The sequence below is a fragment of the Triturus cristatus genome, chromosome 4_1, assembly GCF_964204655.1.
Source record: "Triturus cristatus chromosome 4_1, aTriCri1.1, whole genome shotgun sequence".
In the NCBI taxonomy this organism is placed as follows: domain Eukaryota; kingdom Metazoa; phylum Chordata; class Amphibia; order Caudata; family Salamandridae; genus Triturus; species Triturus cristatus.
Genome location: NC_140585.1, coordinates 883279838 through 883301090, shown reverse-complemented (window position 1 = coordinate 883301090; position 21253 = coordinate 883279838). Strand labels below are relative to the sequence as shown.

At 47.6% G+C, this 21253-nt stretch overlaps 1 protein-coding gene across 5 annotated transcripts in view; it reads left to right on the top strand.

Annotated features, from left to right (window-relative positions):
* The window catches only part of MEST (mesoderm specific transcript), a 336158-nt gene extending 315243 nt beyond the window's left edge, over window positions 1-20915 (top strand). For all 5 annotated transcript variants that reach the window (XR_014981372.1, XM_085653607.1, XM_085653609.1 and 2 more), the window contains one exon: window positions 19240-20915. Coding sequence is in view for 4 of the 5 variants with exons in the window: in XM_085653607.1 (XP_085509733.1) it covers window positions 19240-19357 (118 nt within the window). In the remaining variant the exon portion in view is untranslated. The remainder of the gene's footprint in view (window positions 1-19239) is intronic.
* The last annotated feature ends 338 nt before the right edge of the window (window positions 20916-21253 follow it).

Sequence of the window (21253 nt, the reverse complement as noted above, 5' to 3'; positions counted from 1 at the left end):
GAGCTGATGCCCATACGCATTATCACCGAGGAGGAGTCACTTTACCTTTTGACTCAAAACACGTCTTCAAAGAAAAAACGAATTGCATACATCCGAACCCAACACTAGATGGTGGAAGTATGCTCAGTATGTGAATCTACAGCACTACATGCTACAAACAGATGCTTGCAGGGTAAGTAACATAATCCATCTCACAACAGTTATAGCATGCACTGTCTAGAAAGCGATACCTAAAAAGGAGCAGTAGTAAATCCAGAACCACACATGGTGAACCAACACTTAATATAGAACCCTATAGGATTTTTTTTTAGATAAACGTATCTTATTTCGATGTTTTTTAATATGTAAAAACATATGTATAATTAATTTAATGTTCACATTTTTAAATATCAATTAAAAATAAATATTTTACGATATAATGTGTACATCTTTCTTTAATTTAAAAAATAAATGTAAGTTTAATTTGTAAAAAAAAAAAACATTCATGTAAATTAATTCTATACATTGCGATTTGTAATTTTTAATACATAATATATACGTATAAACATTAGCCCAAATGGCTGAGATCTCCCTATGGTATAAAATAGGGAAAAGTTAAAATGTTTATTAAACATGGAAAAAAAATTGTAAAAATATTTCTAATGGTTACTTCTACCTGCAGATTCCTCACCTGTTGAATAATCCCAGGTGTCATACTGGATATAGAAATTTTATGGATTATGAAGGACAGGTGACCATTACCGACCCTCACTCTATCGGCCTGTGTTGGTTGGGGTTGGACCATGACCACAGGTCCTGCACCATGCACCCCAAAGCAATTAAAGAATGGGAGGCTAACCTGTTTATTGCTTGGGCCAGCGATGACAGAAGAGACTAACGTCGCCCAAGGCCCTGTTCGAGGTCACGCTTACGTTCATCCAGGAAGCCAAAGAATTGCAGAAAACATAAGCAGCACAGCAAATGAAAGTCTCTTCAACGCCCTTTGTCTCGTACAGGATCTCCATCCTTTGAACAAGTTTGTTACGTTCAGTAACACTTTTTCTGGTGGATACACTATCTAACCCAGATTCCTCACCGACGCTCCCGCCTTGCCGTCATGTGAACTGGACTCTTTTTCATCTCAAAACGTCTATAGGTCTGCTCACTGGTCAGGACCATTCTTCTGTTGGAGAGTGCGGCTAACCTAGAAAGCAACTGATGTCAGCGCACTTAGTGGTGCTTATATGCAAAGTGAAAAGACAGCACAGATTAGCACAACCCAAACCTACCACTGCTTGCAAATTTCTGGATCTAGTCTTGTGCCTAGGGATATTCAAAAGGTGAGAACTCTGAGGTTGGAGAATCCACCAGAAAGAGCATTACCTAAGGTTAGTAACTTGTTCACCTTGACAATCACGAGTGTCGTCTTTTACTGTTGGTGGTATTGGACATCTTTGCGAAGTGGGCACTCCTCACATGGAATTGTTCACCTCATTGAAAACTGCCCAATGCCAGCAGTTTGACACCCTCCAGTGTCCGTGGAGAGGAGCCTTGGGCACGCTTGGGCATGTTTTACCAACAGGATGTAGGAGGCGATGAGACCCAGCAGCCTCAGAATCAGTTTCACCGAAATCCAGGACAGAGGCTGAAACATCAGAATCATAGCCCGAATATCCTGAACTTGTTGTTCCGGAAGATGAGTATAAAACTGCACTGTATCCAGAATAGCTAAAATAGCTACGATGAAAGGGACCAGCTGAGAGGGTGTCACATTGATAGAGAACCCCTATGAATGCAGGAGGTCTGCTGTAGTCTGCAAGTGAGAGACTGCCTGGGGCGAGCAGCCTTCAACAGCCAACCGTCAAGGTAAGGAACGACTGGAACCCCTTACCTCCATAGATGAGCTGCAACCACCCCACCACCTTGGTGAACACCCGAGGGGTACTGGTAATACCAAAGAGGAGCACAGTGAACTGATAATGCTCCTGGTCCACCTTGAACCACAGGTAGTGTTTGCAGGCAAGTAGAACGGTGGTGTTGAAATAAGTCCAATGCTACCATCCAGTCTCCAAGGTCGAGGGAAGATAAGATCTATGCTAGGGTAAGCATCTTGATTTCTTTCCTTTCGCAAGAAGTAGTTGAGAAGGCGCAGTTCTAGTATAAGATAGAGGACTCCATCCTTCTTTGGTACCAGAAAGCAGCAAAATAGCAACCACGATCTACTTCTGATGTTAGGCCCCTCTATTGGTGCAGATGTTGTCAGTTTCTGCCGCCAGCCAGGTGCCCATGTTGGATTGAGGGCAAACTAAAGATGCTTTGACTGTGTGGCTGCTGGGGTGAGTAGAGCGTGGACTGAGCAGAACTCCGGCTGCGGGCCAGACGAGGTTTGTGGGAGCTGCGTCTGCTTCCATGAAAGACTGAGCGTAGTGGCTAGGTGGGAAAGGACACTGCTGATGGCCCCTACCGAAGTAACAGAGGGGACGCAAGGCGGAATACGGCCGGGGGGGGGGGGGGTTAAGAGAGCCCCAACGATCTAGCCGTGGTCCTACTATCCTTGAATCGCTCCAAGGCCAAATCAGTCTTGTCGCCAAAGTGACGAGTACCATCAGATGGCATATCTATGAGCAGGGCTTGGACCTCCTCTGAAAAGCAAGTATTCCTCAACCAGGCATGACATCTCACCACTACCGAAGAAGCAATGGCTCTGCCTACTGAGTCGGTCTTATCCAGCCCGCATTAAATCGTGATCTTTCCTGCATCTCGCCTGTCAGCTTAGCTTGGGAATGTATGTTCTGAGCCTCATCTGGGACCATAGGCAGCACTTGAGCAACCATATCCTACACAGTATGGGAATAATGCCCAATAAGCATGCAGCTTTCACAGACCACAGTGCCAGGCTGATGGAAGAAAAAATTCCTCTTTTTGAGGGTATCCAGCCTCTTGGATTCCCTATCTGGTGGTCTGGTAGAGAACTTGCCGGTATTGATTCAGGACAGTGTGGCCTGGACCACCAGGTTCTCAGGCAGGGTGCGGGTTGAGGAAGGTGGCTCCCTGGGCGTGTGGCAATGGTGGTAGGAGATAGTCATGTGCATAGGGGTTTTGTGCAAGGCTTGGCCTAGGCCCCAAGCAGGACATCAGTGCAGGCTTCGTTGAGGGGTAATAAGTGTTCTGATGGGGATCCGGTTAAAACACCTCAGTTAAAAAGTTTATTTCGACTTGAACCATGGGCAACTGTAGGTCCAGGACCTCAACCGCCCTCCGGAACACCATCGCAAAGGAAGCCCATTCCTCCATAGCCACGGTGAGAGGAGAAAGGAGGCCAGTGTCTGGTTACGTATACAGACCACTGGCGTCAGTCAGGTCCTCATACCAGTTGTCATCAGCCATGGACTCTGCTAAAGGGGTCAGTGTAGGAATAGGGATCCTCAGATCACCTCCATTCGTGTTCCTCACTGAGCCCTTCAGTGTAATAGGGCTCTGTCTCCACTTCAGGCTGTGCAGGCCTGATCAGAGCTGGAAGAGATGGTGTGTGAAGCCAGTCTGGTTTCGAATCAGCGTCGGGAATCACAATGGGATCGGTGGTGCAGGGAACAGTGCCATTGGAACAGTCCCCGGAGGAGGTCACAAAGTCGCGGCCAGGGCCAATCCGTATCCTAAGGGGTTGACTGGTTCTGAGGGCGAACTTCCATTCAGGGACCCTTTTAAACTGGTGGGACGCAAAGGTGCTCCAGAGCGGTTTGACCACCCAAAAATGAAGCTCATGGCTTCATAACGCTCTTGGAGTTAGGCGGGTGTTGCTCTGACTCTGGGAAAATTCAGGGAAGAGCGAATTGGGTCTAGTTTCTGACCCCGGCTGCACAGAGACCACCTGCTACCGGGGTCAGGATTTGTAGTTTTGTTCCCTCACGTCATCCAAAGAATGGGAGCGACATGGAGAAGTCGAAGAGCGCTCCAACTTGTTGGACTTTTTCTTGTGGCACTTACCAGAAGTCCTGGAGCAGGACTTATACTAACGTGAGTGACTGCGGGAGCGGTCCCGAGACCTCCCAGGCAAACGGGACCTTGAGCGGCAGAGAGTCGCATGATGGGCAGCTTCATGGCCCACTTTCAGATGGCCTTTGAGTTCATTGTCCTGGACTCCGCTCACGACATGGAGTTTTGGTCTTTTTTGAGATACCACAGAATTTCCAAGTTGGGGGGGGTTTGGGGTTCTGTCACTGACATCAGTCGATGAAAACCTCCACAAGGCTTGTACCCAGTGAGTTTCTTCAGAGACATTGACAAAAAGCAGCATAAAAGGCACAATAGTTGTCAACAAAAAGGTCTAAGTCAGTCAAAAAGTGACTGAGGGGAGGTCAATCTAGATGTTCCTTGATGGAGCAGAAAAGAAGGAACTGAGGTCCGCGCACTGGGTTGCGCCTATATATGCACTGCTCACATCACTTCTGGTGCAGGCGACCCCACACCGGGCCGAACAACGCTATGTACTAGCGCATAAGGAGGATTGCTCAAAACTTTCTGGATCCAGTCTGACGCCTGGGAATATAAGGTAAGGAATCTGGGGCTAGAAGTCTCTATCAGATACTATAATCTCCATGTCCAATGAGTTGGGTCCGGTTGGTCGTTATCTTCCTCAGAACTCTGCACAAAAGAGGTATCGGCAGAAAGGCATTGAGGAGTCACTAGTTCTACCCTGGGATGAACGCATCTTCTAGGAAGAGACACCTTGGAAACTCCAGCGTGTAGTACTGCTGACATTGCCAGTGCTCAGTGGTAGCGAATAGATCAAGCCAAGGATCTCCACATTCACAGAAGAGACCCTGTGCTACTTTCAGATACAATTACTGTAGGCAGCTGAGCTTGTCTGGCTGGCATTCAAAGGTCCTGCCAGATGGTTCACCACAAGGGAAATCGTTTTATATTCCAGGCTTTTCCAGAGGCACAGTATATCCTGGCACATGGTACGTGGCCCCACACCGCCCTGTTTGCTGCAATACCACATGGCGGTGGTGCGGTCTATAAGCACTTGCACCAGTCTCCTCTTGATGGGTTAAAAAAGTCCTTCAGTGCCAAGGTAATGGCGCTCCAGAAGGTTGATATGGAGTCGGACTCCGCCAGAAAATTCAGGCCTCTGATCTCCATCTCTCCCAGGTGGCTTCTCCAACCCAGAAGGGACGCATTGGTCACCACTGGAGATCTTTTGCAGACTCCTCTGAAATCTGGATATGGCCAGAGGAGTCACCTTGATGTTGGCCCCACTGAGACTTCAGATCCCACTGCAGAGCCTGTATATGCCACCTCGCAGGCTGTACAAGCAGGATGAAGGAGGCCATTAATTCCAGCAGCCTTAGGGCATCCTCACCGAGATCCAGGACAGTATGAAAATTGGGATTGTAGCCTCAATGTCCTTGATTCTCCTTTCTGGGGAAAAGGCACAAAACCGGACCATGTCCACAGTGGCTCCAATGAAGGGTAGCATCTGAGGAGGAGTCAGACGTGATGTTGGCACGTTGATAGTGAACCCTAAAGATGACAGGAAGTTAGCTGTAGTCTGGAGGTGGTTGATGACTGCTTGGAGCGGCCCACCTGCAACAGCCAGTCGTCGAGGTAGGGGACTCTAGGTCCCCCAGCATCTTAAGGTTTGCTGCTATCACCGCCATCACTTTTGTGAACATTGGAGGGGCGCTATTGCGATCAAAGGGGGAGCACAGCAAACTGAAAATGCTCCTCTCCCACCACAAACTGCAGTTAGCATTGATGGGCCTATAAGACAGCTATATGGAAACAGGTTTCCTGCAGATCGAACACCACCATCCAGTCTCCAGGGTCGAGGGCACACAAGACCCGGGCCAGTGTGAGCATTTTTAATGTGTCCTTCTCGAGTAAGGTGTTGAGATGGCACAGGTGTAAAATAGGACAATGGCCTCCTTTGGCACAAGAAACTTGCAGAAATACTCAGTTCCTAAAGGTCTCCATGTGTTTGGACTCCCTATTAGGGGGAGTAGTTGGAAAGGTATTCAGGTTCATCCGACTGGTAGGCGCATGCACCACCAAGCTTTCGTGGAAGGGTTGTTGAACAGAAATGCCAGGTCAGTTGGCGCAGTGCAGTGACATATTACAATTTGGCGATTAACTGGGGGACCAGAGCAAGGTTTGGCCCAGGCCTCTAAAAGAGTATCTATGACTACCTCATTGAAGGGTAGTAGGGGTTCAGTAGATGTTTGGCCCGGCTGGAGCATTTCTGTCAAGACATTGGGTTTGACCTCCAAGGTGGAAAGCTAGTAGTTGAGAACTTCAGCTTCCTTATGCATGTCTATTGTTAAAGATGTACACTCCTCAATGGCAGGGCCTCGAGGTGAGAGGAGTCTCGACTCGAAGGGAAGCATCAATCCACCGGCTTCTTGGGGGTAATCATACCAATTTTCTTTGTAGTATAAGTGACCCAGCTTATCATCTGCATCGTAGTTCGAATCCGTACCAAATAAGGGATGTATCGTATGGGATCTTCCATGTGCAGGTGGCATGTCAAGCCAAGGAGGTTGCACTTCAATGGGAATCAAACGCAGCCTCATTCGGGGTCTTAGCGGTGCAGATTCTGAGACAAAAAGAACACAATGCGCACCTTATCCTCGAGCATCGATGGAGTCAGCGTGGAGGCTTTGGTAACCGGTGTGGTACCAGTATCTTTGCAAGAGTTGAGGGGGGCCCAGTGATGGATTTAGAGGAATCAACTGGTGCAGGTGGCGTTCCTATTGGCGCAATCCCAGATGGAGGACCTATTGGCTCCTTTGGGCCTGTGGGCTTGCTAAAGGGAGTCAGTAAGGATCCGAAGAGTTGAAACTCCGTTCTACCTTGGTGTCATAGCCCCAGAGTCTCTGGTTGTGCCGGGACAAGTTGCGGGACAGACTCGGATGTCTACCGACTTTGTGAGCGAGATCGAGAAGCTTGGGCATTCCCTCTTACCTTCTCAGTAGTGTGTGAGTGGAGGGAAGGGGGTGAGTCCTGCTTGAGTTTTTTAATGTTTTTTCTTTGACTTACCCAAAGACTTGGAGGTCAGCGATGACCAACCTTGGGATCGATTCCTGCATTTTCTTTAACAGGACCAGGACCGATCCTTCGACTTAGACCAGTCTCTCTTCAGAATCTTGCAGTCTCGTATGGCCTTTGGGTTCATCGATGCACAATCACTACAGGCCTTAGAGTTGCGGCCTGACTCCAGGCAGCCCTGATGAGGCTCTTTTACAGATATTTGTTTTCGACAGTCCTTGAAGGGATTAAAACCTGTAGTTCTGGTTGTTGACATTTCCCTTGCACACAAAAACTATTTGAGGTAAAGTGTTTCAAAGAGACAAGAAGTAGCTATAGATCTCGCCTGGTGGCCTGCAAAGAAAGGAAATTACATAAACGTGCAGGCTCAGTAAGTCATTTCCAGAGCGGAAGAGCATTGGTACGGAGCCGCACAATGCCACCTACCAGTATGCAGAGGTGCAGCTAAAAAAGTTTCTGGATCCAGTCTGACACCTGAGGAATGTTCAAAAGGTACAGAATCTGCAGTTGGAGGTCTATATCCGAAGAAGTAATTTCAAATTTAATTATTCTGAATATATTAAATTAAATAACCTTCATTTTTTTGAAGCTTCAAATATTAAAAGAATTCCCACTAAAGTAAACACATTATATTTTTTATACAGCAGTAATTATTAGAAGTGATGTACAGTTAATTAAAAAAAGTATAATTATATATATATATTTTTAATTTACATACATTTTTGAATTTAAAAAAGTTATTAAAATTTGTTTAAATAAAATAAAACAATTTAATTAATTGTTTTAACATCAACTTTATCATTTTAACTATTTAATAATAAATGAATTTACTTTAACATTATTTTCTATTGGATTTAAGTCCCTGCCTCCATTTCCTCTATTGGGAGAAAGTAGGGTGGGTGTTGCAATACCAGTGGTTGGCCATGTGCGGTGCAACTGTTTAGGTAATAGAACAATGGCCTTTGACATAACTTTCCAGTGATACAATCAAGCCTGTAGCCTTTATCACTTGCTACTCACTATACCCACCTTGTGACTACTGTACCCTGCATAAGCTTTCTCTTAAGGCAACTATTGTTACGCAGACATAAAATTACATTATGTATACAATTAAAGTTGAGAATTAATATACAGTCCTTCCTAACACAGCACAACAAGTTCTCTGTATATGCAAATCGTCTACAAGAGGGGCTATCAAAGGGGTAATCAAGACCCTAGCCTACTAGGTTAATCTGTGCGATTCCCTGTAATAAAATAAGGCCTATTGGCTTTACTATATCGTTTTCACAATAAATAGGTCAAGCCCACTTGTGCCTTACCTTTCAGAAATAATTTAACTTCTGGAGTGCATTTCATTTTGTTTTCTATAAATCTCAATACGAGGGGGCCCTCAACTTCGTGGCCAGAGCTATTGGTCCTTCAATCCTTACAAATGTTATCTTCCCACATTGACGACATCAAAAAACGAGGACATCGCAACCTGGCCCCATGCACCCATTTCTCATGTGAACCCCATCCATAAAAACCTTTACTACCAACTACCACTGTTTACTCTCTGACATACCATCCCTATTAAAATACTTAATTAAAAACATCACTCAAAAATATAAGTCCAGAGAAAGTACCATTGCAATATTAATACCAGACACATTCAAACCATCATTTGCTACAGTTGTAACTTAGGAAGTGCTTACATGGAATAAAATGCCTGTCTCTGGGCATTAACACTGTGCAATATCAATCCTTCCTGGAAGGCCTGCAGGCTTGACCAGTGGCTTGTCACAAAACCAACTAAGTTCTGTAGTGTTGAGCATAAGCTTTCCTACAAGGCAGAAGGTTAACTAGAAGCAGTCATTTTAAGTGGCATGTCCTCTAGTGCTGTGTCGATTTCGTCAACAGTGATTGGTTGGTCTACGTCCCAGGCCAGTGATTAAGGGATCGAGGGCAGTGGTATCTCTGCCAGCAGTGGTTGTGCCAGTTCCCACAGGGCTCTTGGCCAGTGGGCGTATATATCCAGGTAGTAGTGGGCAAACACCTGCACAATGTCAGGGGTGTGGACTCTAAACCAAACCTTGACATCTGTAACTCGGGAGACCATTCTGTCGGTGATCTCTCTGGTCGCCAGCCAGTAAAGGAGCTTCCTGGACTTCTCGCCATGCTCATATATATGTCTGACTTTTGCCGCCCAACAATAACAGAGAGAGAGAGATATGTTTAGCTGAGACTTTCGCCACTGCCAGTTGACGGTGGAGCTCCTCTGATGCCTTTGTTAGAGCCGAAGTCTCCATGGCAAGGATACGGGCCTCTATGGTTATAATGTACGCAAGTTTCTCTTTCCCTCAATGTACTGTTTCACTGGACCTCTAATTGTAGCTTTACTAGCTGCCCAAAGGGTGCTTGCTGAGGTCACAGACCCACAATTATTCCTAAAATAAGACCGAATCTCAAATTCAATGTAGCTGGCACAGTTAGGTACCATGCTTTGAGGTGCCACATGGGAAGTTTGGTTGGCTCCTGGAACCCTAGGTGCATAATAAGCAACGTATGGTCAGAAATCCCTCTTTGAAGGATGTCGACCCTGGACATCTGCAGGATGTCCGTAGCGCGAGGTCGATACACAAGTATGTCTTATTGGCCGTTTAAGTGTGTGTGTACACAGGATTTTGGGGTGCCACGTCCTCCACGCATCAAGGGAATCGATCCAGGCTGTAAGCTGGTGGGATCGGGACAGACGTCCTGTCCCCGGGGGACGGGGGGGTGAAGTTAATCTCTGGGTTGGGGACTGCATTGAAATCTCCTCCAATTATGGTGGTAACGAGAGGGAAGCCCAAAAGGATTGATGTCAGGGAGTTCAGCATAGGGAAGAGCATCTGGTTTGGCACATAGACCGAGAGAAAATTCTACTGTTTACCACCAGCAGGCCCTCCACCCCAATGTATCTTCCGTGAGGATCTACGTGCGTATTGTCCACTGCCAGGGAAAACCTTCTGTGTAGCAGAATAGCTACTGCTCGGGACCCCCTGGTAAACCCAGAGTGGTACACTCTGTCATAGCCATATTGCTGGAGGAACGGGCACTGCTCGCCCATTAGGTGAGTTTTCTGCTCATAAAAATAGCGGACTAGAGTTGTTTAGTGTACTGGAGTATGGCTGTGCATTCAATGCAGTCCAGCTAGCCATTCACTTTCCAGGACATAATCTTAACTGCCGTCATGGGGTTGGTCATCCTGGTGAAAGGAGCCCAATCTCATGAGCGCACATTGGGGGCCGCTAGTGCAGTGGCAACCTGGGCCAAGGGGGCCCTTGTGGGTACAAGAGCTAGGCAGGTGGCCATTGTGGCTGTGACTTAAAAGCTGTATAACCAAACAAATACAAACATAACTTCCTTTACCCCATACCTCTGTCCCTGAAGCATCTGTCGCTCTAAGCCAAAGCACAACAACCCACTAATAAAGCACTGAACTGCGTAAATAATAGAGACCTCCTAAGTTGCAAGATAACATAGCAAGAACTATGCATGATGACAATGTGTCATTTGATTAGTTACTCTCCCCTGCCGGAACATCGACCGCCCAGCTGAAATGGCAGGATCAGGCAGTACATTATGGTGAACCTTTGGCGTTTCCAGCTTGGGAGCCGGGGAGTCCCAGCATGCACAAAGCAAGCTCGATCTTGTTGTCCTCGCCAGTGGCCGTGCGCTCTGCGTTGGAGCCAGAGTTGTTGAGGTGGCTGCGGAGGTGCGCACAGCGCCTGTGGGATCTTGTTTGTGTCTTCCTTGAAGGTTTTGGATGCAGGAGTAAGGAGCTCCCTGGGGGCCCTGGTACAGCATCGCCAGTCTTGTCAACTCGACCGAACAACCCAGGCCTGTTTGGGCGCATCTAAGAAATAGGTTTTAGAATTGATCACTTTCAGTTTCGCTGGGAAGGTGAACATAAAATGAAGGTTATGAGTACACAGTTTTTGTTTGACCTTGTCAAAGTATTGCCTGCGAAGTTGGACGGCCCAGGTATAGTTGGGGAAAACCATAATACTCGAGTCTTGGAAGTGGAGGTCGGGCTGTTCTCTGGCCTCTCAGAGAATGGTATCCTTGTCATGGTGATTACGGATCCCGGCGATTAGTGGGCGTCCTGGGGTCCCGGGTGAGGGACTCTGGGCCAGTTGACCTATGGCCCATTCCTCTACAAACCGAGGCGGCAGTTTGTCTTGGGAGATCCAGGACTGCAACCAGAGTTCCAAAAACCACTTGTGTCGGAGGTTTCAGAACTCTCTAGGGGGCGGCACTCCTCCTTCAGCTATTGGCCCTGGGTCTCCAGCGGCTCCCTCAGACACGCCCCACTGCCACAGTCTGGTGCCGTAGCACGGGAACTGCCATCTTGAGTAAAACAACCTTCAAGCCCCCTTTTGCACCTTCCTGCTGCCCCTGGTCCTGTATGGCCCTATGTGAAAGCCGCACAAGGGTGCTTTCTGGGGGAGTCTGTCTGTGCTAATGTGGTATATGATAACTGATACTTGAGGAGGTTGGGAGCAATTCTAACTAATGATCACCATCTATGCCACGCACCCCTTTCTTGGCAGATTGTTTTATATCTCTATGTTACGTTTTGAGGCCTTTCTTGTGTCGGGGGCAGTAGGCCCAGGCACACAAGTGGGGGTAAAGGTGTTATCACATGAAGTGAGGGAATAAAGATTAGGAGAGCATTTGCTATTATCAATTGAATTTCTCTTCAATTCTGGCTACCAAACGTAAGCCAGTATTAAAAAAAAAAAAACACATTTTGCTAAATGACATCTGATTTGTATGGGTAAACCCAAATTCAGAGTTGTACAAATAACCACTATTCTTCAACTCAGTATCGTGAGTGCATATAAAAAATGCATAGGTCTGCTTCATATCCATTTTCCATTTATTCATTTTTACCATACGAATTGAAGCATAGTTGGAAGACAATGAAAAATCTGTAAGCTGCAGCTCAGTTGTTGACTCGCATGCTTTTCAACAACCAGCAAACAATACATCCTGCAACCAAAGGTTCTAGTGGACATAACAGTGTATTAACTTTGTAAACCAGCTAGAGGGCAAAAAAATTACAAATGATAAATTTGTAACCTATTTCTTCTTTTTATTTTACTTTTTTTTTTACTGGTAAGATTAGTTTTGGTGGGAAAGCCATGAGCAATGTACACGCATAACCCCTTGCTGAAATCCAAATGTTACCTACTTTTCAGAAATGTACAGCTTTCTGGGTTCAGCCTCGGCATCTATGGAGTGAAAGATCTTTTCCTCTACAACACATAAGGTCAATTTACTCTCAAGCCAGACCTAAACATCTGTTACTCAACTGTGTTAACTTTAGTTTATTTCGTCTCCATTTGGACCATGAATTGTTATACACTTTAAGAAGGAAGTAAAAAAAAATGTGTTTCTATAGAAGGTGCGAGCTGATCTACTTTCATTAGGTAGAGACACTTGGGGCGTGGCTTGATTGGGGAGCATGGCGGACGCGTGAGCGAGTAGCTCCGCATCAGCCGAACACTTCTCCTGACAAATTTGACACCTGGGTCCGCTTTTTGATGCCCTACTCCTGCCTACTACTTTGCGGCACGATGGGGAGTAAGTGGACCGAGTTTGAATGCCGGGAGCGGTGTTAATAGGCCTGAATCGGAGGGTAGCAGCCACGCATTGAGGCAAGAGGGGCGGTCCCTGTGATAACTGGAGTCCCGGCTGGAGAGCAACGCAGAGACCCGTACTTTGCACGAGGTGACCCCCCGGGTTCTTTGGGCCGCGGAAGGCGGACGATCGGCGCTTGGCTGGGCCCGCCTGTAATAGATCGCAGCTGAGTATCACGAAGGTGCACCCTGGGGACAGTGAAACTGACGAATGACTTGTTCATGAGGAGGTTGCCCTGAGGACACTGGAGCGGACCCGATGGGTGAGCCACGACACCAGTACCTGGGTAGCAGTGTCGAGATCTGAGGGCATCGCCGGAACAGAGGGGAATTCTCCAGGGCCCCGGAGTGGGCACGACCTGTGGGGACTGCTGGAGGTTGACGGCGAACAGTGAGTGGTGTGACCTGGGCTTGAGGGACGCGGACACCATTTTGTGCGTGGGCCTGGGGAGCTCAGGCAACGGCTGATTGGGATATTCGAGAGAGCCCTGAATGAAGGGGGCTAGTCGGGCCCTCTTCCCTGGCACCAGTGGCGAGTCATACCGAGGGGAATTACTGGTTGACTTCCGGAGAGCCCGACCTGGAGCTGTGGCCGTCAGCCGGGTCAGAACCCGGAGCTGAGGGACTGTGCGAGTGAGGGGGACATTTTACTGCGCAGAACCCGTATTCCTTGCACAAACGGGGCGCCTGCCTGATTTCCTCCTTGCTGGTTACCACCGAGAGGGGGTGGGGGGGGGGGGGGGTGAGTGCTTGAACAGTTGCTAGACCTGGGGCCTGGGTGCTATCTGAAACACTGAACGAGGTGGCCCATAGTGCGTCACGCTGACACTGAGCCCTGCAGTCTCCTGGAGCGCAGCCATGGGTAAACCTAGAGCCAAGACCACCCGGACTGTACTGGATCCCGAAGAGAGCGCATCTGAACAGTCAACAGGGGCCGGAGGATCCAGTGCGGCAACAACTGCAACAAATACTTGCCGCCATTGCTGACACGAAGGCCACCCTCCATCAGGACATCAGCACGGTGGCGGTCGGATTGGGCCTGCTACGCGAAGAACACCAGAAACTCTCGACGAGGGTTAAGAATACCCAGGCCAGCCTTGCAGAATTGTTGCCTGTGCCGAAGGCGACGGACCAGCGGTTGGGTGCCCTCACGGACAGGGTGGCTGTGCTAGAAAGCAGGGCAGAAGATGCGGAAGGGCGCAATCGAAGGAACAACGTTTGGGTGGTAGGGCTGCCGGAAGGAACGGAAGAGGGAGACATGGTGGCCTACCTGGAGGATTGGTTCAAGTCTGTAGTGGCCCCAGAGGGGCTCTCCACCTTCTACACTTTGGAAAGAGCCCACAGAGTGCCAGCTAGGCCTTTGGCCCCGGGAAGGCCTCCGAGGCCGGTGGTGGCCCGGCTTCTACATTTTCGGGACAGGGATTTGTTGCTGCAGAGAGCACGGACTGCTGGAACATTTGTAGTGGGGAATAGTAAAGTCACCCTGTTTCCGGATTACACTTTGGAGGTACAGAGGAAGCGGGCTTCATATCTGGAGGTTAAAAAAGCGCTGAGAGATGAGGGGCTGCGGTACTCTCTGATGTTCCCGGCTCGCCTGGGTGTTGCTCTTGAAGACACCACTCATTATTTTGACTCTCCTGCGGACACATGGGACTAGTTGGCAAGCTATAAGGGCGGGTTGATAGGCGGTATGCACCGGGAGGGTCCGGACCCGAAACCTGGGGCCTCCGGAAGACGTCTCCCCCGCAGATCACGGCCAAGGGCCTTGAGGAAACCCTCCAGGACACAGGCTGAGAAGGAACGGACTGAGGCACTGCGAGTGGTGGTGTCCCTGTCGCAGAACCGAAACCCACCCCCATCGGAGGATGGCGCTGGTTCTACTGAAGAGTCGGCCACTAATGACTCGGACACTTCTCAGTGTGAAGCTGCCTGTGGTAACACCTCAGAGTGTGGATGACATTGTGTGAATTTATATTGTTAGGCTGGGCTATTTGCGACAGTCTCAGGGCATTTAGTAATACGTTGGTTCTAAGGGACCAGAGTTAGCATAGGGTTACTACGGCTGATGCATAGCGACCTGGGCATGCATCCCCAGACAGTTGCGCTCACTTGTACCTCTGAACTAGACGGAGGATTATTCCTAGTTTACTATAGTTTGGATGGGAGCTCGTTTGATAGTGACTGTCCTTGGGAGGGGGCGTTGGGGAAGTTTTGTTGAAACCTTGGCATGGCACTTTTAGAACTTCACTGGGGTACTGGGTGCAGTTTTTGCCATGGGACCGCTGAATGAGTTTAAGTGCATATCGTGGAATGTCAGGGGCATACATACTATGGAGCGCCGACACAAGGTGCATGCTTACTTAGTGCGCAGGGGGATCCACGTTGCCTTCCTTCGGGAGACACATCACAGAACGCGAGGGCCACGCCCTGCAGCGTAGGCGGAGGGGACAGGTTTTCAGTACGGCCTATTCGGCCTTTGCACGAGGCGTATTGATATGGATTAGAGCGGGGGTTCCTTTCCAACTGGTGCAACAGGAAGTAGACACAGAGGGAAGGTATGTAGTTGTTGCGGGTAGGCTCAATGGCAGGGAGATTACGCTGGGCAGTATATATGCGCCCAATGTGGACCAACCGGCTTTCTTTGATTTACTGTCTAGGAAGTTGGTGCCCTTCTTGACTGGTACTGTGCTGATGGGTGGGGACTTTAACTCTGTTACTGATGTCCTATTGGATCGGTCGCATCCGCCTCTCCTTGCAGCGCCAACTCGTAGGGTTTCTAGAGCCAGACGGGAATGGCAGGATCATTGGGGATTGATTGATACATGGCAGGCACATCACCCGAGGGAGCGAGATTATTCCTTCTTTTCAGCGCTGCATGAGCTCCTTGTTAGGTTAGATGCTATACTGTGCTCCCAGGAGTTACACACTACAGTCACACACACACTGAATACATCACCAGGACGCTTTCAGATCATAATCCGCTGCGAGGAGAGGGGCGGTAATCTTGGAATTGCACAGCCCAACAGGGGAAGTCTGCTATATGCATCAGGGGATTAATGCTCAATTCTACTCCTACTACAAGGAGCTATATCGGAGCAAGGTGACATCGACTGGGGACGCTCTAGTGGGGTTTTTGGTGGCGGCTGAGTTTCTACAACTTGATAGGGCACAGGCAGACTTACTGGGGGAAGTTAGAGGGGCGATTAAACATATGGCGCGCAAAAAGACTCCCGAAGTGGATGGCTTGCCGATTGAGTTTTACCCGACCTACATTGACCTCTTGGCCCCAAAATTGGTGGCTCTTTACAATGAGGCTAAAAACGTGGGACACCTTCCTGTCACTACCCGAGAGGTCATCATTATCCCAATGCTGAAACCAGGGAAGTCACCCTCTGATAGGACCGCGTATCGCCCGCTGTCTGTGCTGACCACCGATTATAAGATCTTAAGTCGGATTCTGGCGACCCGTCTACTGCCTCATATGGTCCATTTGGTGCATGACGACCAGGCGGGCTTTATTCCGAAGCGCAACACTGCCAATAATGTGCGACGGTTGCTTACTATATTGGAAGCTGAGACATATTCGAAGGCGTCTGCTGCTATTTTTTCAGTGGACATCGAAAAAGCTTTCGACAGTTTAGAATGGCCTTATTTGTTCCAGGTTATGCGCACTTTTGGTTTAGGCGATGACTTTGTGGCTTGGACGGCATTGTTGTACCAGCATTCAACGGCCTGGGTCAAAAGGGGCGGCCTGATTTCAGAGGCGTGGGAGGTGAGCCGCGGGACGTGACAGGGGTGCCCACTCTCCCCCCTGTTGTTTGCCTTGGCCATAGAAACCTTGGCGGCGCAGGCCCGGTCGGGGAGGAGGTATTCGGGTCTTGCGGTGAGTGGTATCACTCACTATATCGCGTTGTTTGCTGATGATCTTCTCATGTTCTTGGCGGACACTTGAGGTTGCCCTTGCAGGAGCGCAACGCTTACTACAAGAGCTTGAGGATGTAGCGGGACTCAGAGTGAACTTGGCGGAGTCGTGTCTGTTCCCCACGACCCTAATAGATAGGGGCTCCTTAACCAAAGCTGGAGTACAATGGGAGTATGATTGCTTGACATACTTAGGGACCCGTATTTATCACTCACAGGCTGATTTACTGGAGGGCAATGTGGGCAGAGCTATTCGGGGCATTCAGGCGGGCCGTGTTGCTCTTCTTAAAATGGTAGCACTCCCTAGATTTCTATATTTTTTCCGAACTCTCCCCATTTGGATCCCGGCATCAATATTTAAACGGTTACGGCGATGATCACAAGTTTTATCTGGGCTGCTGGACGGCGGCGGGTGGACTTATGCGTCGGAGGGCGGAAGGGGGATTGGCGGTACCTGATTTTGAGACCTATTATCTGGCAGCTCAGCTGCAGTGGCTTACCCAGGCAGTGGCGAGGGAATATCGTGGAGTGGGCGAGCGGGAAGGTGGCCGGGTGCCTGGACAGATCTTGGCTCGCATTATTACAGCAACCACTGTGGCTCAGGTCACGTACTGCAGAGCTGAGAACGCTCAGACTTGGTTGGAATAGATCTCAGAAGAGAGCACAGATTGCACGCCTGTACGCGCCTGAAATCCCTTTGACCATGTGTATGGCGCTACCACACGGGGGTAACTGGACGGTGTTGACTGATTGGGGGGAGAGGGGATTGTTGGCGGTGGGGGACCTATACGAAGATAATACCCTGTTGCCATTCAATGTGCTGCGGGATCGGTACGATCTATCTCGCGGGGACTATCTATTCCATTCAAGCTTTGGTCTCGGCCATCCAAAAGCGATGGAGGGGGGGCTCGCTGAACCTCAGACCTCCATGGTTTGCCAGTATGTGGTCTTAGCGGCGGGATCCATTAAAGCAGTTACTAGCTTGTATCGGCGAATTACGCATGAGAGACTGACTCCGTTGTTGGGGCTTAAGCAGAAATCGGAGGACGACTTGGGTGTTGAGGTCCCCAAGAAGGTGTGGGCAGAGCTGGTTGAACGGGCATGGAAGAGCTCTAGGAATGCTCGTTTTCAGCTCGTGCACTTCTTTGTCTTACATAGGGCGTATCTTACCCCAGCGAAGATTAACCAATACTTTAATACGACTACTGCTGTCTGCCCGAAATGCCGCACGGAGGGTGCCAGCTTCCGCCACATGTTGTGGGACTGTCCCCAGCTGGGAACATATTAGGAGGAGGTAGTGGCCATATTAACTGATGTTACTGAGAAGAGTTAAACCCGCATATGGGCCCTTGCTTGCTGCACTGATTCCCCCACACCTCCAAGAACAAGGTAGCCAGCAAGTTCTTGGATCTAGGCCTCCTGCTAGCCAAAAGGGATATTACAGCGCATTGGAAGTCCTAGAAGGGACCAAACATCCGGAGGGGGAGAACTGATTTTATTCAATTGGCGGACTGCGAGGGCATAATTAGATTACAAAATGATAGCCGCGCAAGCAGCGAAAAAGCTCTGGAGGCGGCGAGGGCTTGGGAAGCATTGATGGTCTTGTAAAAAGCTTTGGAGGCTGACCAGGAGGCAGAGGCTTCAGCTAGTGATGTGGATGACATGCCCTGACTGGAATAGATCCCACATCTACTTAATTGTCCTTGCCATATCCCTGACTGTATTTCCATCTAGCTCTATGGCAATAGACTTTTTTTTTCTTCTTGATATGCACTGTATATTACCTATATACCGAGCTGCTGTACTACAACCTCAAGGTTCATAGCATCTTGATATGTGTGTCATGCCAAGGGGGGTATTGGGGTGGGGGAGGAGTATTTGCTTTGTTTGTTTTCTTTAAATTTGGGGTCCAGGTGCCTTTCCTGTGGTCCTCATTGAGTATGGTTTGCTCTAATGATGTTTAACTTGTAATCCTGCTGGGGCTGTTATGAAGAAATAACTGCTTAGGTGAACTACAATACTGTTTGAGTACTACGGTTACCTCACTGGTTTATGGGAGTGATCAAAGTACATTATTACCGGGTGAACACCTGCAGTAATTGTATTCCAGCAATGTCGAAATATTTGTTTTGAAACTAATAAAAACATATTTATAAAAAGAATTAGGTAGAGACACTTGTAGATCAAGTTACCTTGAACAATACACACTGAAATAAATCACCTTCTTGAATATAGCAGCCGGATTCCATAGATGTGAAAGTTTTTCAGAGTGCATCAAATGTTATCACTGTATATCAACTCGTGGGACGGTTTTGGAAATCTGTGTCAATTCAATGATTTGCTTTATTGTGCTGATTCGAATTATTATTTGGTAGAAATTAGAATTGTGCAAGAAGTACATAATGATGTGATGTCATCTAAAAGATGTATGACTGGCACATGGATTTTCAAGATGGTGCATCCTGAATAAAAGGAAGTTTGATTTGGGAATCCGAAATTGCAGCACATTAAGATGTTTAAAACAAATGTACTCTTAACAATTTGTTTCTCCAAAATATGCTCTACGTTTGTTTTCAGGTTGTAGTTGTCATTCAGAGTTGACCTAATATTTGCTTGTTCACAACAGGAAACTGCTCCCGAAGTCCACTGTCACAGTTCTGGATGATCACATAAGCCACTACCCCCAGCTGGAGGACCCCATGGGATTCTTGAACGCTTACCTGAACTTCATCAACTCTTTCTGAACCACGAAGGGAGAATTCCTTTGGAATGCGAATGCAGCACTGCTTCATGTCATGCTTCCATTGTGTCTACAATTCATGGATAGCAAGGATTTCACATAACTGGAAGATAAAGCACACCTCCTTTCAACTTTTGCTGAGGGGTGTTTATTCATAGGTTGACATCAAATTTCTACCAACAAACCAGAAAATATATTGTTTCCAGAAAGTTGAATGGAGCCCAGCAGAAGCCCATGACTGAGGTGCTAAAATAAAGAGTCATAGTCTTAGTTAAGAGGCGTTGGCTCTCTCATCTACCTCCGACACATGCTGTAGATCAAGGACTTGAGAGCTTTGTGTCATCCAAAGATGGCTTTGGAATCTTCTTTGTCACACAAGCCCAGCTAGAGGCACTAATTATAGTGTCTGAATTGGAAATTTGACTCTGGCTTACTTTTACACAAGAGACTTTGCAGAACTCTAAGAATTACAACATGCGTTCCACAACTCAGAGGAGTCCCTTGTCGGTAGTGCCCATCATTACCTGAAGAACAGAGTTTCTTTTAATATCAACGTTAAAATGTGGGAAGCAATAGTTTCAGCTGAAAAATCTCTTCTTGGTTAGAAGACCCATATTTTGACTTGTTTTGTACTCCAATTTCAGGCTACGAGCTTCCATTTTTTTTTCTAAAATGTAAAACCTTTTTATTAAGAAATTGCATAAGCCATGCCAATTGTTGCTGCATAACATTTTCAGCGGATGCATCAAATATATTTTTATATGCTGACCGTTAGGAATTAAACTTTCTAGCCTTCGGTAAGTAAAACAGTATTACAAAGGAGCCAGATATGTGAATATGCCAGAAAAGCTTTAAATCTTGACACAAATAAAAATACAAAAAATTGTGAATGCAATTGTTTAGGAAGAACCTGTCACCCACGCAGCAGTGTGATAGTACGGGTTTGTGGAGTCAGTGAAAGACTGACTTTGAAAATAAAAGAATGCAGCCTAACGAAGCATTAAATAAATTCAATGCGGGGAAAATTACATGCAACACTGGAGAGGCTAGTGCCTCCTTAGTCATAAAGGGTCGTGGCAGAGTCACTTAAGTCATGAGCTTAACATTGTTGCCAACTCTGCCTTGGCTTCTCTGCCCTTTCACAGACATCTTCCTCTAAAGACTAGTCACCTTGGTCTCTCTCTCACCCCACACCCCCCCCGTCTCGATGTTTGCTGCCGTTTGGGCTATACATCTACACGTTGGAAAAGTAGCACAGGTTCATTGAGACATGGAGTGAAATTATTCACAACATGGAGGACACATCTTGAGGTTATGACCAGGAGTAAGCCAACTGCAGCATTGCATAATTATATCACAGCATGCTCCGTAGTACCGAAATTTGAACTAAAGCAGTAGGAAAGGTCTTACAGGCCTAACATAAACTATTTGCACTTCAGAAAAAGCTTGTGCTGAAGGTTACTCAGCCAAAATACTGTACTCCAAGTGTGTATTTTGTGCTTATATTTTGCATAATAAAAAGTCTAAACTTGGCCAATAATAAAAATATCTCAAACACTGCACTTGCTGTTCTGATACTCATCCCTTGTGCTGTGTGCTTCTCTTCCATTCTTGCAGCTCAACCATCTGGATCACTGAGCTTTCAAGCTGCCCAGGTCTCATGCGTCTGTAGCTCATGCAGCTCCGGTTTCTTTGCATTCTTGCAATTATAGTGCAAGGTTTATACTACGATAAAAAAGGTCTACAAGTCCTAAAATGCAGAGCTGAAAATATAGATTATACGCTTGGATCTGGGAAACTTGACACCTCTGTGATCACTCTGACATGTGCCTCCAAGAAAGGTAATTTATTGCTGAGCTTGATATCAATGTTTACAAACTACCTGTTGTGTCCCAGCAAC